This window comes from Opisthocomus hoazin, chromosome 9 (genome assembly GCF_030867145.1).
Source record: "Opisthocomus hoazin isolate bOpiHoa1 chromosome 9, bOpiHoa1.hap1, whole genome shotgun sequence".
Lineage (NCBI taxonomy): Eukaryota > Metazoa > Chordata > Aves > Opisthocomiformes > Opisthocomidae > Opisthocomus > Opisthocomus hoazin.
The window spans coordinates 30,103,548-30,126,203 of NC_134422.1; the positions used below are offsets into that span (position 1 = coordinate 30,103,548).

The 22,656-nt window shown below is 49.4% G+C and overlaps 1 protein-coding gene across 4 annotated transcripts in view; it reads left to right on the forward strand.

Moving 5' to 3' along the window:
• The window catches only part of NRP2 (neuropilin 2), a 90,388-nt gene that overhangs the window by 38,505 nt on the left and 29,227 nt on the right, over nucleotides 1–22,656 (forward strand). For all 4 annotated transcript variants that reach the window (XM_075430056.1, XM_075430057.1, XM_075430058.1 and 1 more), the window contains 6 exons: nucleotides 41–196; nucleotides 8,319–8,463; nucleotides 8,763–9,112; nucleotides 10,273–10,417; nucleotides 14,153–14,269; nucleotides 16,762–16,914. In XM_075430056.1, coding sequence (XP_075286171.1) covers nucleotides 41–196; nucleotides 8,319–8,463; nucleotides 8,763–9,112; nucleotides 10,273–10,417; nucleotides 14,153–14,269; nucleotides 16,762–16,914 — 1,066 coding nt within the window. The remainder of the gene's footprint in view (nucleotides 1–40; nucleotides 197–8,318; nucleotides 8,464–8,762; nucleotides 9,113–10,272; nucleotides 10,418–14,152; nucleotides 14,270–16,761; nucleotides 16,915–22,656) is intronic.

The following is a 22,656-nucleotide window of genomic DNA, read 5'->3' on the forward strand; positions in this document are numbered from 1 at the left end:
GGCCATCATTCTCTCTCTTGTCCCTTTTTCCCCTGGAAAGGTGGACCTCCACTTCCTGACTGTGCTCACAGCCATTGCCACACAAGGTGCCATCTCCAGAGAAACCCAGAATGGCTACTATGTCCGTACCTACAAGCTAGAGGTCAGCACCAATGGGGAGGACTGGATGATGTACCGACACGGGAAAAATCACAAGGTAAAGGCCTTTTTGTCTCTTTTGCATGCACCTCAGCGAGACTTGCAGCTGATGGGAGGGAATAGAACAGAGAGATTTTATGAGCCTGGAGGGTTTAATCTGTGAGGGACACTTTTTCTGATGAGGGCTAAAAGACTGATGATGCTCTGAGCAGAAATAGTCCTTTCCCCTCTGCACAGCAATGAGGAAACACTATTCCTTGGAAAACCTGGCTGCTGTTACATCTTTCGTGGTGGCGAGAGTATGTTATTTGACTGCAAATGAAGGAGAAAATGCTTTCACAGCCTGTGTTTTGCCATACAAGATTCATTGAGCTTTTACGGCTGTAGCCCCGTCTGCATGCTGGGTTAACAATCACAAAACCACATGAAACTGTAGTTCAGGAGTTATTGAGGCCTGGAAATGAAAGGGCACAAATCCTGAGAGGGGATCGCACCGTCCCAGAGAACAAAATGAACAATAAATAATGAGGAGCAATTCAGGCTGCCAGAGCTGTGGGGTTTGCGCTAGCAGGCACGGTCGGCAAAGATGCGTTGAGCCCTGGGAGTTTCTGGGAGGCACACAGAGGTGGGAGCGAGGGGGAGGGAGGGTAAGGATGGATGTTCAGCCCTTCCAAGCCTTGCGGGTGCTGCTGCATGGCCAGGTGAGACAAGCTCGAGGTGGTCCGCATGGGAGCTTTGGCATATGAGGAGGGGGGTTAAGGCAGCCGTGGTGCTGGGCTGGTCCTGCTCTGTCACTTGCCTTGGTTGCGTGGTTGTCCCCTGCTTAAGGGCACCTCGGGAAAGCCCTTCCCTGCTTTTCTGTGGTGCCCACCAGCACTGCTGCTGTGGGTCATGTCCTCATCCCTGATGTGCCATAATCTGTCTGCGTGAACTCACCAGCTGGGGTCCCGCACACCTCCCCCCCCTGCCAAGTCCCAGCAATTTCTGCTTGCTCAGCGCTGCTGTTAAATTAGCTGTCCCCTCCCTTTGCTGGCACAGGCGCTGCTGGCACGAAATGCAGTAGCCTGCCTTGTCCAGGGTTCATCCAGACATTTCCTTCCCTTCCGGGCTGTGTGATTTCCCCTTCCCTACAAGTGTGTCTCACGGTTCAAACTCACTCTGCTTCCCAGAATGCGCCCTCTCTGTGCAGAGGCCCCTAGCCAGGGTCTCATACCTCTCCTATTTGGAGTATTTAACCTCCTTGCGTGCCAGCGAGGTGGTGTTAGTCCTACATTAAAGGTAGGGAAAAAGAGGCACAGGGCAGCCCAGCACCCCATAGGACAGTCAGCAGCGGGGCTCCCCCAGACCTTGGGCAGGCTGGCTCCGGGGCTGCAGCTCATGGCAGAGCTCACATAAACCTTAATGCAGTGGCCATGCACTGGTGTGGAGGCTCTGTGCTTTCCCAGGACCCACTGGCCACAGCAGACATTTTTGTGAACCAGGGCCGTCCCTCCTCACCCGGGCAGCCCATAGAGACGGGTGAGTTTGAGGTGTCCCTGGAACCATTTCTGCAAGCTGAGGCAGATGGGAGATTGGCAACACATGAGGCAGAGCGATGGGCTGAATACACAGTTCAGTGTTTCAAATAGCCACTGGCAATAAATTTACCTTTTGGAGTCTAACAGGAGCTGGAATCTGGCCTGGGGGATGGTTTTAGTCGTAGGGGAGGGTAGATGTCCCATCCTTGCAGTCCCAGGCATTGGAGACTGGACCCTCAGCCAGGGTGGAGCAGGGGAACACGGCTGGTTTCAGTGCTGCTGGGCCAATTCACATTGCTCCAGCAAGACCCTAAAGCCTGGCTGGTGTCAACCCAAAGCAGTCTGATGGCTACATGAATTGCCACCATTTCAGGATTTCGCATTTGAGTCCTGTCACCTTTTTTCTTCTCTGTTTTCTCTCTTCATAAAAAAAAGAGGAAAAATCAAACCTCTCCTTTTTTACCCCTTTATTCCAGTCTTGCTTCGTTCCCGTGTTTTGGCCTCAATTTAGCAAACACCTCCCAAGGCTGGAGGATAAGTAATTGCTTTTTGGTGGCTTGCCTACCCCTTGCAGCCGGGTGACTGCTTTCCCTCCCCACCGAACAGCTGGCCACCAGCCACCAAGCCGCAGTGGGGCCAGGGCAAAGCCCCTCACTCACAGGCCTGGTGCTGGGGGGCTCGGGCCCCGTATTCCCCGCCTGCGTGAATCCCCGCTGTTGCTGCATTAGACAAGCTCCCAGATGCCTGCATTCAGGGTACAGATACCTCCCTGCGTCAGTGCGGTGCTCCACACTGTTCAGGCTGCAACGGTGGAGCGAACCATGCCAAATAGATTTGTCAAGTCTGCCGCAGCTTGATTTGGTGCCATGAGGAGCGGGGAGGGAGAGGAGGGGGTGGACAGACAGGGACTCTCTATTCCTCTATATACATGCAGCTATATACGTATATATACACATATATATATATACACACACACATACATATCTATATATGCACAGGCACACATAGGCATATGGGGTGTATCAAACACTGCTCTGAATTTCTGCTGGCTGTGCGGGCCGAAAGCAAATCTCTGCCATGTTATAGGCGGGTCAGCTAACATTTACATCTTCATCAGGGAACTAAAGCAAGAGAAGACCAGCGAGTGCAGGAAGGCTGGGGAGGGGATGATGCTCTCTGAAGAGGCTGGGGAGCTCTGACCTCCTCTCTTTCACCCCCTGCTTCCCCTCCTTCTGATGTTTCTGCGGAGAGTGGGGCCAGGGTGTTTCCCTGTGAAATGTGACGGCTCACCTTTGAGTCCCCAGCCACTGGCACTCACAGCGAGGGAGACTGGAAAGGCAGGCTGAAGCAGAGGGAAACAGATTAATACATGCTCGCAGCAGGCAGGGTTTGCTGGCCTGTTTCCATGTCAAGCACTGCCGTGTTTCTGGGGTGGGGAGGCAGTGGGAAGGCAGCAGCAGGTCTGCAGCTGGCAGGAGAGGAGCCCCACACTCACACCTTCCCCTTCTCCCCCCATCCCTGCCGGGCATTCCCTCTTCCTGGCAGGGTGCTCCCCACACAGCCCAGCCCAGTACACCTCAGACGTCTCCCTGCCCAGGAGGTGATGCTCTGTCCTTGCCTGGGACATGGGACCAGGGCGAGAGGCTAACCCAGCGACCTGGCTGAAGGTGCAGAGCTGTCTTCCTGTGTGTCACCCAAGAGAGGAGACGGAGAGGAGAGCAGTCACCACCACTTATTGCCCCACACTCGCCACTTACTACCCACCAGCTTGTCCCCATGGGACAGGGCCAAACAAGCCCTGCCCCAGAAAGGCTGCTCTGGCTCTTGCCCTCCCTGTGGCATCCCGCTCTGTGTCAATGGCCCCAGAGGTTATCTTCCAGGCACAGACCCTGGTGTGTGCGCTGAGATCTTATCTAGCACTTTGCAAATGTCTTTAGAAAACAGCAACTTCTTGAATGTTCTTGAACCCAAGGAAGGAAAAGAGCACCTGACAGGATTTGACCTTTTGGTTTTTGCCATTTTCTTCGTGCAGATTCAGCTATGAGGATTTTGTTGGAAAACAAAGTGCTCATCCATTCTGATCCACTTCCTTCTTTGTAGGGTCTTGGGTTCCGTCTGCTGTGTGGTCTGAGCCGCTCTGCCTCAGTAACTGCACAGATCAGTTCACAGGGATTGTCTAGTGTGGCGAGGGACTGGGGGACAGGGTGGGTTTCAGGATATGGGGTGGGTTGGGACTGTGATGAGTGCTCTTGCTGTCTCCATTGCTCTGTGTGTAAAATGGGAGGATGCAACTGAAACATTTGCTTTGAGAACCTGTAGTAGTCAATGGATGAGAAATGGCAGCAAAATCCAACTGATGTGCATTTTCCATTTCCTACTCATTTTGACAGCTTTGTGCTTGTTATCAGCTAACCTTCCTGCATGGTATTTCACGTGGATGCAAGAAGGCAGGTTGAATTGCTGCAAAGAGCCAAATATCTCAGCTGTGCATGGAGCTGGGGATGTCAGAGATGTTTGGTGCTGGCAGGAAATACTGAGGATGACTCTTTGGAGACCCTTGTGCCTCCCCTTAGGAGTATTCCTCTATACTTTCAGTTCTTAATGAGGTCTCCTGTGTTCTTTCACCTGGGAGGAAGAGAATAGCTTTCAGTCCTATGGCTTCTTCAACTGGAAAACTCAAGAAAAGCTTGCATGATCAGCCAGAAGGCTGCAAGTGCTTCTGCACAGGGACATCATGGTGCAGAGGTTTTGCCCAGAAGCATCCCCAGGTCCCAGCCTACTTCTGCTGCTTTCACAGGCAGGACAAAGACGTCAGGCTTTGGGAAAGTCAGCCCTGCACATTCACCCTTGGTGCAGTACTAGGGGAGAGTTAAGAGTCCTAGCTTTCCTAGCAAGGCTGCAGCTTTGTACTTCTGGGCCCGATATCTGCTTTGCAGGCTAACAGAGTGCCACTCCTTGTGTCCCTGGTGACTCCTGGATCTGAGTGGAACCTCTCAAAGACACGGCGCTGGCAAGGCCAGCCCAGCATGCTGTGCCTTGCCCAGACGGCTGTGCTTTGTTGAGTGTTGCCAAGTATCATTTTTCTTTTGCCTCCTTGTTCCTGGATTTAATAAATCCAGAACTATCCACCCTCCACTCGAGCCAGAATCCTCCCACCATCAAACATGCCCCATTTTATGCCTTCCCTATCTGACAAGGAAAATAATCTCCCCTACTTTTCTCCTTCATGCTTCTCTGTCTAAATCCTGAAGCCCTAATCCTGTTAGCATGCTCTGTTCCAGGGCTCTGTCTCCACGGGAGTAACATAATCCTGCAGTAAATCTAGTGGGTCCAGAGAGACACATACATATGGACAAAGGCAGGGCTGCTGCCATCCGTGGCCTGCTTCTCTGCCTCCCCCAGCCGCTTTCTTTAGCTCCCCAAGAAATTGCATAGTGGCCAAGCAGCACAATAAATATAGCGGGAGAGAGGTTACCTCCTGCCCCCTCCTTGACTCGCTGCCTCTTCGACTTCATGGCGCTTTTTGTCTCTCTGTCCTTCACTCCCTTCACTCCAAACTGCCATTGGCACAATTCCCATACCCACTGGAACTAATGCAGCTTCAGAATTCCCTCCGTCACCCCGTGGCAGTTCCAACATGTCAGAAATACAACTTGTAGGTGTTGGTGTGGAGCCTGCCTGTGTGTGTATGTGGAAAACTTGCCCAATCCTCCTCTAGCCCAGGCATCATCTCCCACCACTTGCTTTCTGCAGCAAATTAATTAAGCACATCAGCTCTCATTGATTATCCATTTAATTTTACAAGTAGACCTGCCGACTGGACTAAAATGGAAGTAAACATAAAGTATATGGGGAGGGGGTGGGCAGCTTTTTGATGCAGCAGTGAAAAGGAGTTCCCTTGACTGCTTATTGGAAGGTGCTTTTAATTTGTTAATGGTTTTCCCATTCGTCTTCTGGCTCCGTCACCCTTCAGTGCGCGTGCATGTGCGTGCACATGTGCGCTCTCTGCTGAGTGTGTGTCTATCTGTCTCCCTAGATCACAGCCAGATTTTTTTTTCTGCTGGTGTAAATTACTGTGACTTCTTATACTTCGATGGCGATATGTTGATTTACACCATTCAACAACTTGGCTCAAAATATGTGCTGAGTGGGATGGGAAGCAGATAGGATGGGAGGCATAGCAATGTTCTATTTTGGTAAGGGGGAAGAAATCTTTGCTTTCTTGGCGCTCCCATTTTCACACATTTTCCTGCTAGTTCTTCCCATGCCGTGTGTGCTAATTTGAGGCAGGATGTAGAGCCTGTTCAAGTCAAAGGGACCCTCTCCACGGTACGCTCGGGCTCTGGGGTCGGCATTTTCAGCGCAGAGAAGCCGTGCACTCGGAGTCAGAGGCTGGTCAGCAGCCTGCCGGCTGGCGATGCATTTCCATGTGGGAGGGAGGCTGAAGGGCCAGGCACACGGGGGCACCCCGCTGCTCGAACAGCACTGAGCACCTGCCCTCTGACGTGGCCCTGTTCTGCTATGCTGAACAGGGTGTGGAGCAATGACTTGCTGGGATCAGCTGGGGCTGTTCAGAAACAAGGTTCGCTGGGGCAGATCCTGCCAGTGTGGCTGATACTAGAGCTGGAAGTCAGGTGCTGTTTCTGCCCTCATAAACTGGCAGTCTGGAGTGTCAAGGCCCCAGTTTAGGGTTACGAAGCTTGTTGAATGGGATCTAGCCTGAGGAAAGTATTGGGCCCCAAATCTGAAGCAGAATTGAGGTTGCTCTCCTTGGAAGCAGGTGGTTGGGACTAAGGTCGCATAAGAGACGCTTTCGGCAATGCATGTGGTAGTGATAAAGTTTTTGGGCTCAGTCCTGCTTCTGCTTTCTGTCAAGCTTGACTTTGCAGAATTCAGCAACAAATTACGCTGGTGTAAATTTGGATTCTGGCCCCTGATGCTTGTATGTGCGAAGTGAGCTAAAAAAGAACAAAACTGGAAATATGTTAAACCAAAAAGAGCAGCAAACCTCACCAGTGACTGTTAAACATGCTGGTCCATATGCAACCTTTGGCTCATGGAGTCTTCAGACTGCTGATAGTGGGAAGCAAAGGGAGGTTGCCAGGAGAAGACTCCCCTGGGCTTGCTGCCCCCAGGCATCTGCTGGGGCCACCATCAGGAGCCGCCCCATGGGACAGAGGGACCTTTGGGCTGACCTGATGTGCTGCTCCTCGTACTAAAATAGTTGCACCAGCTCAGATAAACATTTCCTGTCCTCCGGTGTTGGGTTCAGAGGTAAGGTGTTGTGTGTCAGCTTCTATGTTGACATAAAGCTGGAGGCTTTGCTGTGGAAATGTATCCTTTCAGCCTGTGCGCGCATGTGTGTGTTCCCACAGGTTTATGAGAGGCACACACACATGCCTGGAGAGTGTTTCACGGTAACCACTCTTCCTATAGCCCTCCTGCTGGAAAAAAGGGTATCTGGTGTCTGCTGAGCAAGGAAAAGGATGGGGAGTGGGGTCAGACAGGATAAAATAGGATATTAAAAACACATAAACCATGCTGTGTTGCTAAACGGTAGCAGCATGATGTATATTCTCCAGATTAGCATTTCTGCTCAAATTCACATCAACCCAAATCCCAGTTACCAGCCAGACTTGCAGCCAAGGCCCTCTGCGGGGTGGCTGCCCTGGGCTGGACGTCGAGGCACAGGGACAGCCCCGAGCAGGATGTGATGTGCAGGGGCAGCCCCGAGTGGGATGTGATGCTGCAAACAGCTGCTGTCCCTCTCTGCGAACACCCTCTGAGTGCCCTGGCTTGCTGGATCCTAGGAGAGCAGTGACATGTGCTGTCTGCAGGCCTACAGCAGTTGGAGGCCAGGATACAGCCTCACCCCTTTTTCTGTCCTGGATCATAGGGATCTGCAGTTGAATTGTTTGACTCTTGCCTCCAGCAGAAGGAGATCGGTGCCAGAGATTACACTCTCCTGCTTAGCTCCGAGATAAACTTAGTAGGAGCTCCTGTGCTTAGCGTGGCATATGCAGGGTAGGAGCCTGCAGAAGAGCCCAGCCAACATCTCAGTGTGGATGCGGCTTCTGGCTGAGATCGGAGGATGCTCCAGCCCAGTCCTGAGAACCTGTGTGCTTGGAGGGAAAGTGGGCAATGTCCTCAGCCTCAGCCTGTGAGCTTTAGTGCTTTTATGCTGGGGCAGAGAAAGGGTTGAAAATTACTCCCAGGTTGCGTATTTCCTCTTTTCCCCCATTTCTTCCCCATTATGGCTCTGCAACCTGAAACAGCAACACAGTATCCGGTCCTGGTCCAGCCTATTGAAATAATGGGAAGGAGGGGTGGATCTAACGTCCATCTGGTAGTTATTGATCATGGCCATCTGGTAAGGCAGCAGCCTTTCCATATCGTGTTGGATCATAAATTCCCCCAAAAAGCTGTCTCTGTGTGGCGAGCTGCCTGTGTGCCGGAGAGGCAGGAGCGAGGGACTGGCTGGGAAGTTCTGCCAGCACTCAGCTCTCTCTGCCTGCCACTGGGTGTTTGCCCTGGCCGGAGGCAGGCCCTGCCCAGAAAGCGTCTCCTCAGTTTTCCCTGCTGAGATTATTTCAACTGCTGATCTGGTTATTTCTTTCTGCCTGGAGAGCACATAACCATGTTTGTGCCCCCTCTCCCTTGCAGACATTTCAGGCCAATGAGGATGCCACGGAGGTGGTTCTCAACAAGATCCACAGCCCGGTGCTCGCACGCTTTGTGCGCATCCGTCCCCAGAGCTGGCACAACGGCATCGCCCTGAGGCTGGAGCTGTACGGCTGCCGCATCACCGGTGAGGGTTCTCTCCTCCTCTTGGCCTCAGCCCTCCTCTCTTCCTCCCACAGCCTGTCCTGGGGTGCTGTCCCCTGCAGCTGTCATGGCTGCTTGGGGTGGGAACGGTGACACTGTGAGCCGCATTGAAGCACCCATTGCAGGTGATGCATCTGGGGGGACAGGCACCCAGGCCCCAGAGGCAAGAGGGAAGTGCCCAGTGCTGGTGCTCGTTTAGTGCCCAGAGCTTAAACCTGTGGGGAAAACCATGGGTGCTCGCTTCAGCTGCCCCAACTGTTCATGCCCTTTTCTTCCCTGCAGATTCGCCTTGCTCCAACTTGCTGGGAATGCTTTCTGGCCTCATCCCTGACTCGCAGATCTCAGCCTCTTCTATCAGAGGCTATGACTGGTCTCCCGGCATGGCTCGCCTGGTGAGCAGCCGCTCAGGCTGGTTTCCTCGTGTCCCCCAAGCCCAGCCTGGGGAGGAGTGGCTGCAGGTGGACCTTGGTGTCCCGAAGAATATCAAAGGCGTCATTATCCAGGGGGCTCGAGGAGGGGACAGTGTGACCACCACAGAGTCCCGCTCCTTCGTGAAGAAATTTAAGGTGGCCTACAGCATGAATGGAAAGGACTGGGACTTCATCCAGGACCCCAAAACAATGCAAGCCAAGGTAGGCACTGGCTGGAGCAGCTGCAAAATGAGATATGTTTCTGGCTTCTGGCTTCAGTCTGCCTGATGGGGTCTTGGGAAATTAGCTGTCTCTCCCCACAGAGACCTTGGGAGTTTGCGTTGTCACCATGAAACACCAGGTTGCGTCCCCTGGTCCTGCTCCTAAGCTGTGCTAGAGGGTATAGGTTCCAACTTGCCCCAGGGATGGCAATTTCCCTTCATGTCTTTTTGTGGACCAGGCCTGGGGATGTAGACATCACCTTCTGCTCCTCCCAGCTCCTGCAGGTCAGAGCCTACCAAATGGCGTGTTTGATTATGTTTGACACAAATGAGTTACGTATTTTAAGGGGAAAAGTGTTGCTGTTGTGCCTTGCGCCTCTGAAAGATGAAGATGAATCACAGCTTCTCCTTGGGAAATTTGCTATATCTGAAGTCCCTTTTGCCACACTGGCGTGACCCTGAAATTCCCTGTGTTTTTCCCATGTCGTTGGAGTTCCCCATAATCTTTCTGCTTTAGTGGTATGGGAGTGGCAGGGGACTTGAGAAATAAATGAACTCTCCTACTGCCTGTTCTGTTTCTATGCAAACTCATTTGCTTCTGAAAATTCGGGTAAGTTTTAATTTTTCCTGATCCCACAAATGAGTCTTAAAAGGCCTGATGCTATCTAGCATTCTCTTTATTCCCCACAGACTTCAGTTTGTGCATGTAAGCTGAAAAGCAGCAGTACTTGGCCTGCGAGGAAAACTGAGCATTTACACTATCCTAGAACACACAGTAGCCTCTTGATTTGCCAAAGGACAAATCTGACCTTAGTTATATATGAAGTTAGTGGATGTTCCTCAGGCTTTCCCTGTGTGGCTTGGATCAGAATCTGACCCCTGGAGATAAAGCAGAGGCCAAGAGAGATTGTGCAAGTTTCTTAGAAACAGCCTGTCTGGTCCTCTTGAAACTGAGGAGGCACAGCCCAGCTCAGCTGGGCTCGATGGCCCGGAGTCGGACAGCTAAACTATTTCAAACTGTGGCTATGTCCTGCCAGACCTAAATTATCAAGTCTGGTGGAGAGCATGTGGGATGGACACATCACTTGCCTTTCTCTTTATCTCTCTCTCTCTCTCTCTCTCTCTCTGTCTCTCTCTCTCTGTCTCTCTGTCTCTCTGTAGCTTTTTGAAGGCAACATCCACTATGATATCCCTGAAGTCCGGAGGTTTGACCCTGTTCCTGCCCAGTACATCCGAGTGCACCCAGAGAGGTGGTCCCCAGCAGGAATAGGAATGCGCCTGGAGGTGCTGGGCTGCGACTGGACAGGTAGGAGCCCTGCGCCTCTGCCCACCAGGTCCATCAGCGCCACAGCAGGCGCTCAACCAGCAAGGTGCGAGTGTAAGGTTACGTCTCTCCCTGCTGTCCCACCTCAGGGCCACACCGTGGCAAGGAGACTGCAGCCATGGAGGCAGGACCTGCAGTATGGCCTGAGCCCATCTTTTTACTTCCACCTTAAAAGGAACCGGTCTTGACGCAGCGTGTAGCAGCAATGTTTGGATCCCAATCCAAGCTTTTGCACGGAGCCCCGTGTGGGATTTGTCCCCAACTCCCTGCTCCCTCCTTTCAGATCTTTTATCTGGATGTTGTGCAGGCTTTCCTACTTCCCCTGTTAGACAACATTTGGGCTTTTTAATCCAAATGAATCAAACAAAAAGTAGGAAGAGAAGCAGAGGTGCAGAAGAGGGGTGCAGTGACCAGTGCAGTTATCTTGAGCTACCACAGTAAGGTTTTGCTGTAAAAACAAATGTTCCTCTCTCATTGAACCCAATGTGGAAATCCTTTTGCAGACGAGGTTGGGGATTTAACTCTGACATCTCTGCAACTTCCTTAAGGCCAGGGAAGTTTGTACGCTTTTGCCCACCTGTTTTTCACAAGCAGTATGTCTTGCAGCCACCATTACTTTTAATACAGAGGTGAAAACTGTCTAGTACACTCACTGGGATCAGTAGAGGTTGTGCCTCTGACCCTTCTGAGGCTTGATGGTGATTGATTGCTCCATGGTTTCATGCCCAAAAGCTAAAAATGCACCCAACAGCTCATTGTGTCTGATGCTAGCTTTTCAGTGCCAGGGGCTAGTTGTCTCTTTTTTTAATCTATTTTATTTTTTAATAATCTGCTTAAATCTGAATCTGGTATCCAGATGTCAGTGATAAAGAGGTATGATTTCCATTTTATAAACACATCTGTAGAAGACATTTTCTTGTAAGAATTCCCATTCTAGGAAGCTTAAAAGACACAGAGCTTTTTTCCACCCCTTTGTGGAGTCTTTACTACCCTTTTCTCTTTGTGATGTGCTGTGAGATGCATTACAAACACTTAACAGCAAATCACAGAACACACGTACACACAATTAATAATGATAAATTGTCACCTTTAAAGTCAATGCCAAATCTCCCCCTTGGACTGGGAATCCATTGTAAATGATCTAACCTTTAAATCAAGACTAGATCTTAATTTAAATCTTACAACGTCTTTTGGATGTTGTAGGAGAAGCAGGTGCCATGGCTTTCACGCAAGCAGTGGGAGCTGAGGCTTTGTGCAGAAGTGGTCACGCAGCTCCCACGTCACTGTGTCCGGCAGCTCCCAGGAGTGTCCAGCTGCCAGATCTCTGCACACCATTGCTGGCTGGTGCATTGCAGCGCTGCATTGCTGCCGCAAAGGGAGGCAGTCGCACAAGACCTCCGGCCACATACATATCAGCCCCTCCACTGCACTCCTCCAAAGTACAGAATGAGGGGTCTGGCATCCTCAACTGCTTGTGCTATTTTTTGTCCAAGTTTTCTTCTACAGCCATGTCCATGTTCAGTTTCAATATCAGCAGCAACAGTCCATGTTTTTTCCAGGCAGGGTGCTTTGTGGTCATTTCCCAGTGTGGCTGTCTAATCGTTTGCACATTGTAATGTTTAAAACTCAACTGCCAAGTCCTAAATATTCGTAGCTTTATTGATCTGCGGGCATTCAGCTTTGTAATCAGAGAAGGGCTTGTAATCTTGTGGATTCACCATGTTATAAAAAGTGTTTATATCTCCGATGCAACCTGGGGAGCAGAGATAGCCCATAGCATTATCTGCATGCTAAATCCAGGCTGGCTACATGAGGCAATCCTAGACAAAGCCAAGATACAGCCCTCCTTTGCTGGGAGGACCCAGGCACATTACAGAACTGACTGTGAAAACCCAGGCAGTTGCACTTGCTTGGGAACAAGATTAAGAAAGGGATTAAAACAAGCTGATTGAAAATATTTTCAAGTGAGGGCCTAAGCCCATTTGTACCCTGCCCAGCTGTTTTTATTTCATATCAGCATCAAGCATGTTAATTACAGAGTCAAACAGGTAACTTAACAGCAACTGGGATCACAAACTAGTTGGCTAGTAGCTCAAAAATTGGGAAGCAGGCAGTCAGCAATTGACTTCTTTCAAAGACCTGCCAAAATTTTCCTCTGAAGAGTGGAGATTGATGAATGTTCACTTGGAGCTGGTTTTTTCTCCTTTGAAGTTCCAAACATCTGGTTTCAATTGCTCAGTGACTTTGCATTTTGATCAGCAGTTACCACCAGTTGCACAGACTCTTGCTGGGCGAGGGAGAGAGAAAGCGAGCAAGCAAAACTTCTCTTTTTCACTTTCCATTTCACACATCACGTTGCCCTCCCTGCTATTTTCATTATCTCCTGTAACCATCGTGTTGTGGCTCTGTCATGGTAACTGATTTTTCAAGATATATTTCTGCGGCTTGTCCAGGGCAATGCAACACTCTTGATTTACATCCACTCAGCATCTGTGTCCCGTATGGGACCTGGTTTTCAAGGTCCTTCCACATTATCACATTTCAGCTATAAATCTCAATATACAAGAACAACAACCTAAAAGAATGTACCAGCTCTAAATAACCTGCAGCTTTTCATACATTGCCTTCACCTGCTGCTTTTTTTTTCCTTTTTTTTATGACATTTTTCTGAGCCTGGCTGCTTGCAATTTGCTTCTTGGTAGCTTTTGGAGTTTTATGGGGTTGTAACAAATTTGAACTTACAAATTAAAAGACTTTGAGGTTATTTGGTATTTTGTTCTGAACAAAAGGCAGCCACTGGGAAAAAAAAAAAGTAAAATAAACCCCGAGAGTTTATGTGCAACATGTTTAATAACAGGAAAATAAAAGGGCAGAAAGGAGCCTATGGAAAATATTCAATGTATTTAGCCATTTCCTCCTGCTTCTGGCTTTATTAAATGATATCCTGAAGGGTGCTGACAAAGAAACACAATCACACATAACTGACAAAGCAGCCTCTTTTTAAAAGTGGAAAGAATCAAGCCTCCTGTACTCATAAAAGGAGAGACTGCTGGAACCTAATGTCGTTTACTGTTGATCTTAATATCCTTCCCTTTTTTGCTTAAATTTCCCCTGACACCTGCTTGGAGGTTGTTTCACACGAGCCATGTTGGAGAGAGGGAAATTGGACAGAGACCCTTTGAAAGCATAGTCAGGAGCCTGGAGTGTGAAACCAGATGCTTTCTGCAGCGAGCCAGAGCACACTAGGGGATCCTCTGGGTCCATTTGTGGTTACGTCATTTGTGGGTTTGAGTGACTTGTTTTATGAATTGGCACAATTGGTGGGAGTGTTGTGTCTGTTTTTTTAACGTGTCACATGCCTTCATGAAAGAGAAAGATGTTCCGCCTGTGATCTCTCTTATCCAGTAATGACAGCTAAGCGGATCGCCAACAGTGGTGTAGATTAAAAAATTAAGAGAAAATGTAGCACGTATGTCTAGACGAGAGCCTCGTCCAAAGGGAACTCTAAATCAAAGGAACTCCCATATGGAAACAGCCAGTTCAGCTGAAGTTCAAACCATGCTGACATTTGTAGCACATGGAAATTTCATGACATTCTTGTTCTAACTCTTCCTGCCATTATAAGAATAGGAGAAAAATTATTTTGCTTTGTTTCCTCCCACCTGGGCTTTTTGTACTGTCTGTTGCAAATAGCATCCCTACTCCTTTTTTTTTCAGATGTAAAGCCCACTGCAGAGACACTGGTGCCCACTTTGAAGAGCGAAGGGACCACCACCCCATACCCAACTGAGGAAGAGGCAACTGAGTGTGGTGATAGCTGTGGAGAAGAGGAGGGTATGTATCAGAGCAGCACATCTTTATCTCAATAAATGATGGGTTAAGAGCTAAGCAAATACTCTTATCTTCCCATTTGCTCCTATACATGGGGCTGATTCCTGGAAAGCTTAGAGTAATATTATTAGCGATAGGCCGAGATAAAAAAAAACCCCAAACAAAACCTGCCAAAATCTGATAAGTTATATCAAGGAAGGATGCGAGTGCAAGAGATAGCAACTAATTCAGTCCCTAGGGTATAAGACTTGAAGAGCAGCTCTCCCAGCTTCCTTATGTGACCTGAAGCAACTCACTTATTGCCCCTCCATTTCAGATCCCCTTGGCTGGGTGTCAGAAGTTCAGACGGTTATTCACTGGAGAGATTCAGACTGCCTGGTGTGCAGGGCTCCTTTTGTAGAGGTCACAACAGTGGGAGTAAATCACGACATGTGGAGAAGGCTGATGTCCTGAAGACCTAACTGTCTAGGCTCCTTGTGGAGGCAGCAGAAAAAGGAGAACACCAACTCCAGGCAGGAATTCGCACCCCCTGTCTTAGATGACTGTCAGATGTACAGGGAATGGCTTGGTACCTGTGGCGCTTGGCTGCCTCTTCTTGCTGTAGAAGAGGCTGAACGTTAGTTTAGACTACTTGCTGTACTTGTAAAGAGCCAGTACTGGGGGGGACTAATCTTCTCTGCCTCAGACTCCTACTGTAAAAGCAGACATCATATTCTTCTGCTCCTTGCAAGGGGGATGGAAGCATCTAAAGCTTGTGACATGTTCAGATTAAGGGGAGTGGGCATGGGAGACCTGTGCAGGGACTGTTGTACAGTGCAGCGTGCAGGAGATGCATGCTCCTGGGCACGACAGCAGAGCCTGGGCCTCAGCACTGGGGCTGGGACATTTACACAAGGACTTCATCAAGAAATCTCAGGAGGAAGACCCGTCCTTTGAGATAGCTCCTAGGACTTCTGTCACTTCAGCTTCCAGTCCCACAGAAAAAAAAATAATGGGTTTTAAAATACGTAAATTAAAAAAAGAACATTATTTGGCTTTTTCACACCTGCCATTGGGATTCTGCTGTAGTTCAGTTCTGGAAATGTAAGTTGCAGGAGCAGCTCAAAGGGCCTGATTCTCATTGCTTTGCCTTGGTGATAAGCCTGTGCAACCCTGCTACCACTGAGGCACTTGGGAAGCTGCCAAGAGGAAATTTAGGCCAGTAATAGTCTCTGCAACAATATGATTCCTGGGTGCAGTCCAGGGCAAAAGAGCGAGCGGAGTATGCTGTGGAGCGTGGAACCAGCCTTCCCATTAGCTTCCCTCAGATTTAGATTTTCATTCTCATACTCCATAAACAATGACTGTATTTCTCTGGACAATGAGATTTATGACAGCCAAACAGAAACAATGCTGCTCTCCAGGGTATGAGATTAGATTGGAATAAAAGGATCCATGATCTGCATTGTTTTATTTCAAAGTGGGAGCATGTAAAGAAAGCTCTCTGCCCCTTGCAGCAAAGTTCCCCTGATGCCTATAGCTTGAGTCACTCACCTCCTTCTGGCAGTCACTCACTTTGTGGCACTGTGATTTGAAACTTCCTCTTTGCTCAGGAAAAACCCAGCCTGTAAATAGGCTCTGACGTGCATGTGCGCTGAGTGCTTGGGATGGTCTCAGACCATTTCTGCAGCCTCCATGCCTTATGGCTGCTTCTCTGACCGAAGAAGCCAGTAGCTGCCTTGCTGCTACATGCAGCCACCGGCATGTGCTCTCCTGCCTGCAGACCTGTCTCTGCGGGAAGCCTCTCCAGAGCTTTTAAAGCTGTTGACATAGGGAATTAGCTCTGCAACTGTTTCACAGATGAAAAGTTAAATGACTCGCCCAAAGACCATGTGGTGAGTCCATAGTGGAGCTAGAAATAGAGGCTGGCTCCTTTCACTCAGAATCCAAAAACTTGAGCTCATGGTGGCCCCATGTTTCCCCTGGTAGCATTTCCATGAGAAGGTAGGAAGCGGTGAGTGACAGCTCGCCATGTTGACAGACAGCTCCCGTCTGGTGCAAGTGGCTAGATCTGTCACTCAGAAGCTGAGTTTCTGGAGCACTTGAGATTCTCCTTTTGGAGCCAGAGCAGGAACTGATGAGCACAGGGCACTCAGGAAGCGTTCTTCCCAGACATTTAAGAAGGTGTTTAATATTTGACCGCTCTAGAGAATGAAGAGAAGGTGCTGATTAGAGTCTGGAAACATTTGGTACTTGCTTTTATATTTGCTTAGTTTGGTGGATTAGCCGCAGGACATGGTGTGAGCGTTTTGATGATGCAGAACTTAAAGGCTGATCCCTGGAGCTGTTGAAATGTGAGCTAGGTTAAAAGCATCAGTGTGAGTGAGATTTCGTGTTTTTTTCAGTATTTGTGGCTTGCCAACTATTTTGGTTTTGGATTGTTTTTTAGTAACAGCCGTTCATGGGTAGGTCATTTTTTAATCCAACTTTATTTTGCTTCTATTTCTTTTTATAAGATTTCCATCTCCCTGCAAACTTCAACTGCAACTTTGATCTCCCTGAAGACCTCTGTGGTTGGTCACACGACTTGGCAACGGGTTATACATGGTCTTTTCAGCCTACAAACACCTGGACTGGCAACTCTGAACCAAGCCCTGAGACTGTGCCTGGTAAGATGGTTAATACTGTACCAAAGCAGGGAAGAGGGAGATCATGGGGCTTTCTCTGTGTAACCAGTATGACCAATTATTGCACAGCTATCAAGAGTTGTGAACGCTGTACAAAGCTGAACATTTTCTTTCGTGGAAGCTTTCACATGATTTGCTTTTTTTTTTTTTTTTTTTCATTCATGACATTTACAGGACTGTGACCGTTGGCACTGAATTATACTAACTGTGCTCTTGAGATAGCCTTGAATGGGACACTGGGCTTTGAATCCCCTGTGACCATGTGGGTTGGTCTGGGCTTTGTTCACATGCTGATCCAAATGTCCTCTGTAAGACCTAATGCTTTTCCCCCAGAATGCATTTCCTCTTTTGTTAGAGATGCATTTCTTCCTCCCATATGTTGCTCAGATTGCCTATAGTCTTCAGCTGTTCTGCACTCTGGGTTTGCATAGGCTGGATTTCAGCCTCCTCCAAGTGAAGGATGAGCTAAGCCCTGAAAAAGAAGAATTATGCCAGCTTCTTGCTGTTTGACTTTTGGTCTTTTTCTCTTCTGTGCTTTGGAAGCAGAAGACTTGCGTGAGTGTGGCAGAGCATAATTTATGGAGGACCTCACTGAGATGTGCTGGCATGGGTTGGAAGGGAGCCTGCCTCTGGCAGTGTGGTTGATGGATCAAGTTCCTCAGCTTCACATCTTGGAACTCACCCCAGCACTAGTGCCCTGTTCTCCCCCTTGTTGACTTTGTGGCATGGGTGGCACAAAGAGCATTTGCCAGTTTCCTTACGACAGTAGATTGCATCATTGTAACATCACTTCTCTTCACTATCATTCATTGCTTACGAAACTCAAGGCTCCCCCAGGGAGAGATCAGCCAATCTTGCCCTGCTTTGGCTCTGCCCTGGTGCCCGGTGACTCCAGTGTCTGTGTGCCATGCACCCAGGGAGCCGTGCATGCTGTGGGCTCCTCCGTGCCCTCCCCCTGGTAAGGTTGAGTCTCGAGATGCAAACATTCAGGCGAACCTGTTAGCCACCTGGCAGAGGCGCTGGCCAGATTGGCAGTGCCGCCAGCCAGTTGGAAAGCCGTGCAGCCAACACCTGGTAGGCAGTGCTAAAGAGGAAAATATGTATTCCAGAAACATATGGGAAGCAGAGAATCTGCTACATCTCCACACACAAATCACCCCCACGCAAATGCACACATATCATTTCTCTCTTCAGCTCCTGAGGTGCCCAGCATTTTTCTAAGAGACACAGTAATGCTGTAAGTGCAGCCTATATGGACATCTGACAAATTCTTTGGTGTGACATAAGGTCACAGTGTCTGCTATGGAGAAAAACATTTTCATATTTCAAGTGTTTATCTCTTCAGCATTTGAGTGCTTTAGAAGATTAATATCTGGAGCTCAGTGGAGCCTCAGGCAACAGGAGAGAACACTTACAGCCAGCCCCAGACTTAATAACCCACCCCATCTCATTCGCTATAATAATGTTTAATTAATATAAGCCTCCTGCAAGTAGGATAAAAATTACTTATTTTTATAACTCAGACTCAATTTTTCATTTCATTTCCTCTCCCCCGAGTCTCCCTACAATTAGTTGGCCATAGTTTCTCAGAAGACTCTGTTGTACGTGCGCAGGCGTGTGTGCACGTGTGCACAGCCCGGGAGAGCCTGGTGCTGCCTCAGACAGCTCAGCACACAGTTCTGGTTTTCACCCTGCTTCTACCCTTTCTTCTCTTTCTTAGTTATAAGTTGCAAAACCTCATCAGTGTGGCTGGGGGGATGTTTTCCTGCTGAGTTCAGTGATCTGGTTTTGTGCCAGTGCGGAGAGCTCTTCCTCACGGCGCTGTGCCGAGCCAGCCTCTGAAGCACCATCAGGGTGCCAGCAGGCGCCCGGCACGTTCCAGGCTGTGCAGGCAGGCAGAGGAAGGGCAGGAGGCAGCAGCTCCAGGGGGCTGAAGCAACTTGCCCGCGGCGGTAGAGACACCGGGCAGGGGCTGCGGAATGGCTGTTGGAGCTGCCGTGGGATCAGCCTTGCTCATGCAGCGCAGCCCATGCAGCCTTGCCCACGCAGGGCTGTGGAGAGGCCCGCACGCAAAAGCATCGCTGCCGCGTCTCGCTTTGGTTTTATTCTTAGGAATTAAGAAGATGTGACACAAAAGGAAACAAGTATTTGCTTTTTTCCTCCCTGCACAGCTTTTAAAAGCAACTCAAGAAACATGGAAAAGAGGCGATGCCAGCCCCTCAGCAGGGACAGAATTGAAGCATTGTTTGGTTCACACTCCCCCATTCTTCCTTTGCCTTTCCCTCGCGCTCCCTCCAGCACTTTGTTTCTACTTAGAAAATTCATCCTCAGGCTCCAGGGAGCAAGGAATGAAAAGCCCTTGTTCAGGGTGGTCTTTTCTTGTGAATTCCCCACCCCAGGGTGAGCAGTTGGGTGAAGGAGAGCAGCTGTGCTTGGTTTAGGGTGAGGACAAAAGCTAAGGGGAACTCAAAGCTGCTGGAGCCCAATTTACTCTGATTTAAAGGTGTTGGCCCTGGCTAGAGGCCGTGGCTGCTCCATGGTAGCAAGGAAGTGTGCGGTGCCTTTAAGAGCCATGTGGGATGTGTTTCTATTTCATCTGAAAATGGCAAAACAAAAATGAAAATTAAAAGGAAAAAGAAAAATAATGAAAGGAGGAGCCCTGGCTCAGCCTGCACGAGAGAGAGAGGGAAGGAAATGACCATGGTGAAATATCCTCTGTGAGGCACTTGATTAGAAAAGTCTGTGGAGAGACAGGCCTGAATTCCTCAGATATCTCCTGATTTCGTTTTATGTGCTGCATGCAATTCCTCCTCATCTTTGGCACGGAGAACATCTTCTCGAGACTGACAAGACACCCACTGCTCTCATTCCACTATTTTTATTTCCAAGATACTCTTTCAGGCAGCTCTACATTTCTTTTTTTAGCCCTGTGTTCCTTGGGCTCTTCACACCATGGATTAGCTCCACGTCCTCTCCTGAAGGCTCCCATTACACGTCTGGGGACTCTGTTGGTGAAAGTGGACCCAAAGTGCCCAACTCAGCAGAAACCCAGCATGGTTCCAGCTGTTAGCTTGCCCTTTGCAAGCCTGAAAAATACTGTTGCTCCCTTTTCCATGCTCCCATGAGAGATTTCAAGGTTTTTTCCCTCTGGGGATTTTCAGATGCTTCCCATCTCTAGAAGGATTCCCCTTAGCTGCACCTAGCAAGCTTCAAGGAGCAACAAGTTCAGATTTCAATAAGGTTTCATCCCCCCTCCTGCTGCATGCAATGGCAATGTGCCATTGGTGTCAAGATAGACATCTTAAGACCTGAAAATAGATCTGGGTTGGTAAGTTGGGCACCTCAACTTTGCACTGTCTTTGAATTCCATCGGGGTCAAGATCCTGAGGGTGTAAAGATCCTGAGTCGTATCCTTAGCTAGTAGGTGTGGTAGCATTGCTCTCAGTGATGCTACACTAATAAGCCAGCACTGAAAAGCTGGAATCAGTGTGTTTTGCCTGTTTTGTTGCTCCCTCTCCTTTTCTTGCAGCCATTAAGTGAATACCTTGTGGTTCTAGAAGAGCACTGTGAGGTCTGCACCTTTACCATGCGCTGCTTCTCATTTGAGTGAGCACGATGGCAGGGTCAGAGCCGCGGCAGCATTGTGAACCCCGTGTTGTTCGGATGTTGGCAGCTGTACATGCATGCAGGAAAGAAAGCGATTTTAACCTTGCAGCTCTCCTGACCACATAGCTCTTGGGCTGGGCGGCTAAAACCCACCGAGGGCTTCTGTTGTGGGCCATGGCCTCTCTGGCTTTGAGGGTCAGGAATGCTGCTCATTCGGATTGTGGGCGCTGCAGGGAAAAGTTTATTTGTTTCAAAGCATTTCCAGCAGAGGAATGTTTGTAGTGCTCTGAAGTTTCATAAGAGCTTATTTTTTAAGGAAAACAAATGTTGAGCTGTTTTTAAGCTTATGGTGACCCTTTACCAATCCTGTGTTTTTCCCATGGGATCTTTAAAAGGGAAAGTTTCATTTTTTCCCTGCAAACCATGAGAAATTCTGCCTGAAGGCCTTGGTCCTACTCTGTCCAAACCATCAGAAAGGTTTTCATGGTGTTAATGGAGCACAGCTGAACTGAACTGGGTCTGCATTTACTCTCATGAGACTTACTCTCAGGGCTTGTGCCCTGGGGACACATTTTGACTTCTACGGTCAATCCTGTCCCCTTTGAAGTAGGAACGAGTTTTGCATGTGGGGTGGTGTGAGAGTCAAGCACTTCTGTGCAGTGAGTAAGCAGCTGCACGTTGTGGGAAGGAGATCGCATACCCTGCTCTGTCTTTCCGTGCTCGCCCCATGTGTGGTGCAGATTGCCTCTCAGCAAATCTGTACATGGTTCTTCTGACCCTTGTTTGCACAGGCAGGGCAAAAGACCCTAAAAAGTCATTCGTGCCTTGGCCGCCTTCAGCATGATGGAGCTGGGATGCCCCAGCACCCAGATCACAGGAGATTTGCTAGGTGTCAGCTGGGCTGTGTGAGTGCCCTGGCCATAGGCTAAGGCCAGGCTGTGGCTGTCCTCGTGCCCATACTGTCTTTCATGAGAGAAAGGGCACGGCCATGGTCTGTTCGTGCATTGCCAGCAGAGCTTCCGCTCGCTTGGGCTGAGCTGGAGGCACAGGAGGAGAAACCGTTCATTTCTTTGCTGCTCACCTGTCTGAGTCCTTAGTCACTTTTTGGACCCAAACACCAGTGACACACACTGCTTATAAAGCCAGGCTGGAACGCTCTCTGGAAAGCAAGAGACTGTCTCTCAAATTGTAGCACGTGCATCACTCCATCGCTTTGCAGCAGTGACTTAGCAGCCTGTGAGTCACAGAGCCCCATTTGGGAAAGCGTGCGTGCACACGAGCAAGCTGCCGTGCGCAGCGCCTGCGGCAGAAGCGCCAGCACGGCAGGTTAATGCCATTAATCGTGCGTGCACAAACGCCGGGCGTGGGTGGGTCTGCGCACACCCTTTCATGTAGGGGCATGCAGGGTGCCTGCCGGGCTGGCAGTGGACGCAGCGTGGTGGCAAGCAGCTCACTTCGCATATATGTCAGGCTGTAATTGGCATTTGGTTTGTCAGGGACACCGTGGCCCCCCTGCGCACCCGGGGAGGGGGCAGTGGGACTCACAGTTGTGCCCGCTGAGGATGTGAGGCTTAATTAAGAGAGGGGATGTAATGGCCCGTCCATCAGAAAGGCTCAGGAGAGCAGGCAGAGGGGTAGGTTCCGGGCAGGTATGGGGTTTTATGCCTTTTCACAGACTGATTTAGAGACTGAAATGGCAAGGACTTGACAGGCTAATTAACACATAATCAAAATTGAGGGGATTTTCCAACAGACGCAGTGATCTCGTTAATATAAATATTAGTTTTACGGAGGATTGATTTCCCTTTGTAAATGAAAGTCTGTCATTGAGGAGAGGACTCACTGAAATTACAGCGGCAGCCTTTTGAGGTGAATTTTCATGATTTGCCAAAAAAATTAAAAATGTAATAACCAATAATAATCCAATTTCAATCTGCATATTCATGCAGCTGCCATCCCCCTGGTCCCAGAGTACCCTGCAGTCGTGAGGGAATCTGAGCTGATCTGCTCCCTGGGAAAGGCAAGGGCTGATGCATCCTCCAGCTCGCATGCCCAGAAGGGCAGCAGGATCTGGCCCCGCTGGGATGTCTCCCCAGCCCTTGACACAGCATGGTCAGG